The following is a 9,276-nucleotide window of genomic DNA, read 5'->3' on the forward strand; positions in this document are numbered from 1 at the left end:
CCAAAGTGCAGGGATTACAGGCATGAGCCACTGCACCCAGCTGAACTCATTCTTAATTGCATGTCCATTACACAGTTAGCACATAAGAAGATTTTCTTAAATCATTTGCATCAAGAAGCTAACAGAGTTCTTTAGCTATTTCTGGCTCGTAGTACTAGGAAGGGCACTAAGGTTCTGTCTCCTTAGAATAGGGGAGAAAAATCTGAATTCTTTTTGTAACTATTAATATATTTTTTGTTTCTTTAAAGAAAGCAGGAAGATGCTTTAACAAAAGCCCAATCGAAATCATGTTTTCTGTAAAAGGAAATGATGAAATGAAGAGTTTGTTTGTGGACCTAAACTAAACTCTCGGGAATATTGTAGCAGCAAGGTATTAAAACCAGTTTTCTGGAAGCTACTCTTTGTGTTGAGGGTTCCAGCAGAGCAGAGATAAAACCAGGTGCTTAGCACTAAATTAGGTCAGCTGAGCTCCTAGTCTAATGCAATGATGTTTGCAGCTGGGGCACTTATTAACCTCAACAGGGTTTGGGGGTGGGGGTTACTGGCAGGGAAACGGTTGGATTTCCCTTCCCTTTACACACTGATATGCAAAAGATTATTTAGCCTTAAACCTCAAGAGTCACTATGTTTCATTATTCAGTTCACTAATGAGAACACCAGGATTCATCCTCATTTAGAAATTGTCAAATACTTCACAATTTTTTTTAAAACCAATACATTTTGCCAAGTTTCCACACACATTAGCAGATATGATTTGTAAAACAGTTCTGCCAATAAATAGCCATTTCATTATCCCCATTTCATACATGAGGAAAGTCAAAGGACCCAGTAACACTCCTGAGATCACACAGCTGCAAGGAATAATAGAGCAGGAATCCAACTCACATTTTATAGTCCAAATCCCATGTTCTTTCCATGAGTTATCATTTGTTGGCTGCTCTGATTTTGATGATTGAATCACGAGATGTGTGGCCCATGGTCTCATCACTCACAGTCCACCATCTGTATTAAAAATGGGTTAAGAGAATGGAAAACAGTCTTGCCAGGATATGACAACTTTCCCCTGGTCAGAATATGGATATAAAAAGCTCCAACAGTTTGTTCCTAAGCTGCTAACAGTTTTTCCCATGAAACATTACCACTACATGATGTTACACAAAGAGAGGTTTTGTGATCCCATTTCCTAGCACATCATCACTGTCCTAATGTGCTCCATGATCCCCTAGAAAAGCGTATCATAGTGAGTGTATTCCAAGCATTGTACTGAGCACCTGAATAGATTCGTGTACCACGGATGCTCTGCAGGGTCCTTGTGAACCCCTGAAACTCACTAAATTCAGGGAAATTTGCCCTATGGAGCATTTCTCATAGCTTGAGAAACACTGTTTAGGGCAATTGGTAGTAAACTTTTAGGATTCACTCAACCGAAATTCAGTGTAGAACAAAAACTATAAATAGATTCAGAAACACCTCTGAATGAATTTATGAATGGCATATTTATCATCACTTACTCAGGGGAACCAGGAATGGCATGACCCGAATGTCCAAGGCAGATGTCAAAATTCTCAGCCCATTTCCAACCTGCCCCACCGTGCAGCTCACTGAGATGGTACTCATCATCAGGCTTGTGGTCCAAGCCTGACCCGGGATGACAGCTCTTGTGTTCTCAACTCAAATTTCCTTCAGGCTGCCACGCAGCTCTGTATTCATTCTTGTTAGTGATAATGAGATGAACCCAAGGCTTAAAAATAATTGCATCTAAATTTAGACTTATCTACATGGAGAATGTCTCTCCAAACCTCAATATATTCTTTTGAACTAATAGTTATTATTTTTTCCTCCTTTTCTTTCAGTAATGAACAAAATTAGAAAGTAAAATTTTATAAGAAATATTTTGCAAAGTCCCTTTCGTAACCCAAAATGAAATCCATAGATAATACATAACTTATTTATACATACATAATCTTTCATAAATCAATAACATATTCTAATCATACTACAAATGAGAAATAATAATTTCCAATGAGCTGAACGTCAACATATAAATGCTCAAGCACTGCAACACTTCAAGATGTCAAGAATTTCTGATTTGTGCTCCCTATATAACAATAGCCCCACCTTCATTATGACAACTCAGAACACATCCTCTCAGCTTCAAAATGCCTTTTCAGTATCCCTTTTTTCCTCACTTAGAATCAATGTATTAAAGAATTTTAAGTAGGAAGCAAAAGGTTTTCATTACTTCCTTTAAAATAAATCACGTAGGCTGTTGTGTGGAGAATGAACAGAAGAGGGGCAAGAGAGAAAATGCAGAGATCCACTAGGAGGCCACACAATGATTCCAGCCAAAGATGCTACTTTCATGCTACTCACAAGTAAATCTGCAGTCTTCTCCCTGTGTCCAGATGCCTGTTAGGCATCTCTATTTGAAGATGCTAGTGCTATTTGAAATATTTCCATCTCCAAATTAAATTTTAGATTTCCCTCATTCTTCTGCAACCAACTGCATCTCTTGTTTTCTCATCATACCAGTCTTACATTTCTGCAACATCTCTTGAACTTTCACCTTCTTTTATATCCAATCCCAGCCTCATTCTTCTAGCTGGAGATAATAACAGACTCTTAGCTGGATGACTGCCTTGCATCTCCAGTTGCAATCCACTCTACAAGCAGCTTCTGGAACAATGTCTCTTAAATACCAACATGTATACATCATTCACCTCTACAATCACTATCTTACCCTGGCATTTGCAAGATTGACTGGAACTTCACATGGCATAGTGTGACCAAGGAACACACAAAGGGTCGAACCCATTGTTAAGGTGTTCTAACCATCTAAGTTATCCATCCAATGGGGTGTCTTCCCCATTCTTCCTCTCCATCACCTGCTATCTTTTGCAATTTCTTACATCATCTTATCACAGAGACCTAACCACTCACTGCCACTGCCAGCACTCTGAAAAAGCAAGAATATTTCATTCTTTCCCTCTTAACTTAGACACACACACAAACAGTAGGTTCTCAGTGAGTGTTTGATAAATTCGTTTCAAAGCATAAACTAAAGCTCCAAAATGATGACAAAAGAGAGTGCAAAGCAAAACCTTTAAGCATTTTCTGTGGATTTAAGAGTGTTCATGACCTTCCAAGCCAGCTGCTCAGCCTACTGTGGCACAGCAGGTTAAATTTTCTATGAAGAAACAATATGTACAACCTCAAAGCATTGATTCTAAAGTCAGATTATGGTCCAAATCTCAGAAACATCACGTACTATCTGTAAAAATTTAGGCAACTTAGGCCAGGCGCGGTGGCTCACACCTATAATCCCAGCACTTTGGGAGGCCAAGACGGGTGGATCACCTGAGGTCAGGAGTGTAAGACCAGCCTGACCAACATGGTGAAACCCTGTCTCTGCTAAAAATACAAAAATTAGCTGGGCGTGGTGGCAAGTGCCTATAGTCCCAGCTACTCAGAAGGCTGAGGCAGGAGAATCACTTGAACCCGGGAGGCGGAGGTTGCAGTGAGCTGAGATCGTGCCATTGCACTCCAGCCTGGGCAACAGAGTGAGACTCCATCTCAAAAAAAAAAAAGGCAACTTAATTAAAAATATTTGTGCCTTGGTCTCCTGAACTGTAAAACAGGTAGTAATCATATCTAGTTCATAAGATTGTTTGAGAAGTGAATGAGTTGTTGTATACAAAACACTTAGAATGCTACTTGGCACAGTAAGCATTTAGCAAGAATTCACTGTTATTATAGAAGTCAAGTTTACCCTTAAAACATTTACAACTTTTAGTGTGTGTGTGTATGTGTATACATACATATATATATATATATATGAATATAACATTGTTTTGTTAAATTCACAGCCATCTTATTCAATAAAGATATGATGCTAATCAAATCCTTGGAACATTTATAATACCACTGGAAAAAAATATATACAAATGATTAAGTCATAAGGTCTAGAACAAGGGGAAAGTGCAAAAGCCATCCCAGTGGAGATTTGTGATTCTTTTAAATGACTATGAAATGCATATAATGTGACCTTTTAAAAAAGTCCAATTCTCAATAGTGTGCTTCTTATAAAGTCCTAATTTTATTTCACTGATGTCAATCTTTAGGCCACTCTAGGCCCGAAACTTTAATTTGTATTGAAATCATCAAGAAATTGCAGTACTAAGATTCATCCCTTTCAGATCAGAAATTAAGATTGACAGAAATTTAATTTTCACTGTTTTCCAAGTAGATTACTCTCTCCAGAACCGGAAACATTCCTATTTAGATCCCATCGTTAAAAGCATATTTTAGTAAATGGGTATCAATAAAATATGCAATTATAAAAATAACACTTTGGTTAAACCCTAGAATGTTAATGACACAAAGGATTTCAGTGTAGGAATTGTGTTTTATACAATTAACGAATTAGTGTTCGGATTTATAAACAACACATAACTTTATATGGATTGATGCTTTCCTACACTTTTTTTAAGAAAGTATCACAATTGGAGAGACAGGCTAAAGGAAAAAGACATTATCAGAGATGTCACAGATTCCTTTCGCTGAAGTGGGACACAACAAAAAGCCATCTGGTGTCCCTCCTGTACAAGAAGAACATCTTGTCGCATAATTCCAGAGTCGGAGCAGAGGGAAGGTTTGAATTTGCCACATTTGCAACTGCCAGACCACAGGGCAGACTCGGTTCTGTTTTCTGTTGTTTACTAATTTTTCTTAACCTCTCTCTCAGGCATCTGAGGGTCTGCTGGACCGTGGGCCTCACCATTTCCTCAGCCTCCACTGAGGGCCTGGATACTCCTCAGAGACTGCAGCCACTTTGAAGGACACAGGAGAGGCAGGAAACTGGCTTGGGTTCCATCGCAAAAGGATTCCAGCAGAGGTAAGATAGCTTCCTCCACCACTTCTCTACTGTACAGACCTCAGCAGTGAGAGGTCTGAACTCTACAGGGTCAGGATGGGAAAGTTCTGTCTGAAAACTCACAGATTTCTAAGAATAGCATGGCCAATTCCCAAAAGCAGTGCCACTCTCAGGGCAGAACTCACTCCTACATCCAATCCAGTTCAATTTTCTGCCTCACAAGTGACTTTCTCCTTCAATGAATTTCTACAGCAAGCGTTTTCAAACTGCTAATGTTGACCCTCATTAAAACCTGCCTTGTAGTTTTCAGGGCGTAGCAGGCGGAAGTAAGGGTGAGAGGAGGCTGCAACGCCGAGCGGAGGAGGCAAAAACCGGAGCGCGAGCAGTAGCTGGGTGGGCACCATGGCTGGGATCACCACCATCGAGGCGGTGAAGCGCAGAATCCAGGTTCTGCAGCAGCAGGCAGATGATGCAGAGGAGCGAGCTGAGCGCCTCCAACGAGAAGCTGAGGGAGAAAGGCGGGCTCGGGAACAGGCTGAGGCTGAGGTGGCCTCCTTGAATCGTAGGATCCAGCTGGTTGAAGAGGAGCTGGACCGTGCTCAGGAGCGGCTGGCCACTGCCCTGCAAAAACTGGAAGAAGCGGAAAAAGCTGCTGATGAGAGTGAGAGAGGTATGAAGGTTATTGAAAACCGGGCCTTAAAAGACGAAGAAAAGATGGAACTCCAGGAAATCCAACTCAAAGAAGCTAAGCACATTGCGGAAGAGGCAGATAGGAAGTATGAAGAGGTGGCTCGTAAGTTGCTGATCATTGAACGAGACTTGCAACGCACAGAGGAACGAGCTGAGCTGGCAGAGTCCCATTGCCGAGAGATGGATGAGCAGATCAGACTGATGGACCAGAACCTGAAGTGTCTGAGTGCTGCTGAAGAAAAGTACTCTCAAAAAGAAGACAAATATGAGGAAGAGATCAAGATTCTTACTGATAAACTCAAGGAGGCAGAGACCCGTGCTGAGTTTGCTGAGAGATCGGTAGCCAAGCTGGAAAAGACAATTGATGACTTGGAAGATAAACTGAAATGCACCAAAGAGGAGCACCTCTGTACACAAAGGATGCTGGACCAGACTCTGCTTGACCTGAATAAGATGCAGAACGCCCCAGTCCCACGCTGCTGCTGCTCCTCCCTCTGACCCAGACTCCGCCTGAGGCCAGCCTGCCCGAAGCTGACCTTTAACTGAGGGCTGATCTTTAACTGGAAGGCTGCTTTCTCCTTTCGCCGCCCCCTCCTTCCCTGTGTCTTTTTCGCCAAACTGTCTCTGCCTCTTCCCGGACATTCCAGCTGGGCTAGAGGCTGAGCACCTTTGGAAACAACATTTAAGGGAATGTGAGCACAATGCATAATGTCTTTAAAAGCATGTTGTGATGTACACATTTTGTAATTACCTTTTTGTTGTTTTGTAGCAAACATTTGTAAAACATTCCAAATAATACCACAGCCCTGAAGCAGCAATCGAATCCCTTTCTCACTTTTGGAAGGTGACTTTTCACCTTAGTGCATATTCCCTTCTCCATAGAGGAGAGGAAAAGGTATAGGCCTGCCTTACTGAGAGCCAAACAGAGCCCAGGGAGACTCCACTATGGGAAACCTCATTGCTCTGTACAAAGTACTAGCCAAACCGGAAAGGTGATTCCAGGAGGAGTTAGCCAAACAACAAAAACAAAAAAATGTGCTGTTCAAGTTTTCAGCTTTAAGATATCTTTGGATAATGTTATTTCTATTTTTATTTTTTCATTAGAAGTGACCAAATTAAGATGGTAAGACCTCTGAGACCAAAATTTTGTCCCATCTCTACCCCCTCCCAACTGCTTAACAGAATGGATCATGTCCCCCTTATGTTGAGGTGACCACTTAATTGCTTTCCTGCCTCCTTGAAAGAAAGAAAGAAGATTGTGTTTTTGCCACTGATTTAGCCATGTGAAACTCATCTCATTACCCTTTTCTCGGTTTGAAGCTGCTGTCTCTAGAAGTGCCATCTCATTGTGCTTTGTATCAGTCAGTGCTGGAGAAATCTTGAATAGCTTATGCACAAAACTTTTTAAACTTTATATTACTTTGAAACTTTGCTTCTTTGGGTTTGTGGCACCCTGGCCACCCCATCTGGCTGTGACAGCCTCTGCAGTCTGTGGGCTGGCAGTTTGTTGATCTTTTAAAATTTCTTTCCCTACCCAGTCCCCATTTTCTGGTAAGGTTTCTAGGAGGTCTGTTTAGGTGTACATCCTGCAGCTTATTGGCTTAAAATGTTACTCTCTGATGTGGTCTCCTTGGGGCCGATTGGGAGAAAGAGAAATTTTTGAAATAAAGAACCAGTCCCTCCAACCCTCAAAAAACAAAACAAAACAAAACAAAAACAAACAAAAAAAAACCTGCCTTGTAGGCAGGACACTGTAGCTCATGCCTGTAATCCCAGCACTTTGGGAGGCTGAGGCAAGCAGATCACCTGAGACCAAGAGTTGGAGACCAGCCTGGCCAACATGGTGAAACCCTGTCTCTACTAAAAAATGCAAAAATTAGCCAGGTGTGGTGGCGGGTGCCTGTAATCCCAGCTACTCGGGAGGCTGAGGCAGGAGAATTGCTTGAACCCGGGACACAGAGGTTGCAGTGAGTGGAGATCGCACCACTGCACTCCAACTTGGGTGACAAGAACGAAATTCTGTCTCAAAACAAAAAACAACAACAAAAAAACCCACCTTGCATTAGTGCCTAATTGAGCAACATCTTGTCAGAGAAACTGTAAACTTTCATATCAGGGGATGTTTCTTACACATCCCTTTGGAGCCCAATATATATGCATGTATTAGATTAATACTGAATGAACACTGGGAAGAAAAAAGAGAAAACTTAACTAGCACAAAACCATTCCCTACATCTATGTGCAGCTTAATAAAATATTTTCTGTGTTCATTTCTGGTAGATGAAATTATGTCAAATGTTTTTAATTCATTTATTCAATATTTAGTGCCTGCCTTTATTTACTATTTTTTAAATTATTTTTTAGAGACGGTCTTGCTCTGTCACCCAGGCTGGTGTGCAGTGGCGTGATCACATCTCACTTCAGCCTCAGACTCCTGGGCTCAAGCAATCCTCCCAATTCAGCCTCCCGAGTACCTGAGACTACATGTGCACACCACCATATCTGGCTAATTTTTTTATTTTTTTGAAATATGGGGTCTTGCTATGTTGCCTAGATGGATCTTAAACTCCTGCGCTCAAGCTATCCTCCCACCTTGGCCTCCCAAATGATTGGGATTACAGGCATGAGCCACCATACCCAGCCAGTGCCTGCCTTTGAAGGTGAAGGATGCAATGAGCGGTATAGCAGAGTCCAGGTCACACAGTCCCTTGGACACTATGCTAAGGAGCAGGCCCTTAACATTTGTAGCTCAGAAAGTCACTGAGGAATGTTTTGCGAGGTATAAAATAGTCAGTTTTGCTTTATGGCTAAAACACTCTGAGGACAATGTAAAACATGAATTTGAGGGGCAAGACTGGAAGCAGGGTTAAGTGCAGGACACCAACAGAGAAATGGCTAGGAATTAAACTAGGGCAATAGTCAAATGGATGCAGAAATGGGAACAGGTATAAGATAGAGAAATGGGTACAACTTGATGACTGACTCTTGGGGGAAAGGGGTGGCAGAATTCAGGAGTGACTCACTGCACTGGAAATGCCATGTGTCTTTTCTGCTAACCTATAATCTGCAAGAGTTCCTGGACTATACTGCGGTATTTACCACTGTTTCTATCATCTGGTACACACCCTGGCAGATGGTAGATGCTTAATAAATACTCCTTGAATTAAATTTTAAATTCTATTGATTAGATCTGACTCTTACACATCTAGGTAAATTGTTTGAAAAAAAAACTGTATTCTTTTCTAGCTCTGAACCTACTCACATAAACTTAAAGAGTTTTAAAAATACGTTCTGTTTTTACTATCATCCCTTTCAGAAATGAAATTTCAGTTTCTCTAATTTGACATTACCATGGTTAAGTAGACCTCACTATCAAAACATCTTCCTAACATACATTGCTAAGCATTATGTTTTCATTGAAATCATAATTGTATTTCATGAAACAAACACATTATTTTTTTTAAAACTGTTTCTTCATAGAAATCAAGAAAAATTGGAAAGTAGTTATACCTCCATGAAGAAAGACTAAAACCTAGGACAGTTGTTCCCTCATTATCTGTAGTTTCACTTTTGCAGTTTCAGTTACTCAGTCAACCATGGTCTGAAATTTTGCAATATATTTTATAATATATGTGCATGTTTTGATAGCCTCTTAGCAGTTTTCCTTTACCTTCAAAGCAACACAGTTCGCTTTTACCTGGATACCCATATAG

At 40.9% G+C, this 9,276-nt stretch overlaps 1 protein-coding gene across 2 annotated transcripts; it reads left to right on the forward strand.

Moving 5' to 3' along the window:
* Positions 1-5,183: 5,183 nt before the first annotated feature.
* Positions 5,184-7,220, forward strand: LOC105523059 (tropomyosin alpha-3 chain-like). 2 transcript variants are annotated; one of them, XM_011957787.1, is made up of 2 exons: positions 5,184-6,055; positions 6,192-7,220. In XM_011957787.1, the coding sequence occupies exons 1-2, from the start codon at positions 5,276-5,278 to the stop codon at positions 6,270-6,272; spliced, it is 861 nt and encodes a 286-aa protein (XP_011813177.1). In that variant the 5' UTR covers positions 5,184-5,275; the 3' UTR covers positions 6,273-7,220. The 2 variants fall into 2 exon arrangements, with proteins under 2 accessions (XP_011813177.1, XP_011813179.1); XM_011957789.1 differs by having other exon boundaries at positions 5,219-5,407; positions 5,440-7,220.
* The last annotated feature ends 2,056 nt before the right edge of the window (positions 7,221-9,276 follow it).

Source organism: Colobus angolensis, unplaced genomic scaffold (genome assembly GCF_000951035.1).
Source record: "Colobus angolensis palliatus isolate OR3802 unplaced genomic scaffold, Cang.pa_1.0 Scaffold45, whole genome shotgun sequence".
NCBI lineage: Eukaryota > Metazoa > Chordata > Mammalia > Primates > Cercopithecidae > Colobus > Colobus angolensis.

Coding starts and splice junctions, on each gene's coding strand:
- LOC105523059 (XM_011957787.1), top strand. CDS start 5,276: ATGGCTGGGATCACCACCATCGAGGCGGTGAAGCGCAGAATCCAGGTT. Junction 6,056..6,191: donor CACGCTGCTGCTGCTCCTCC/CTCTGACCCAGA, acceptor AACTGTCTCTGC/CTCTTCCCGGACATTCCAGC.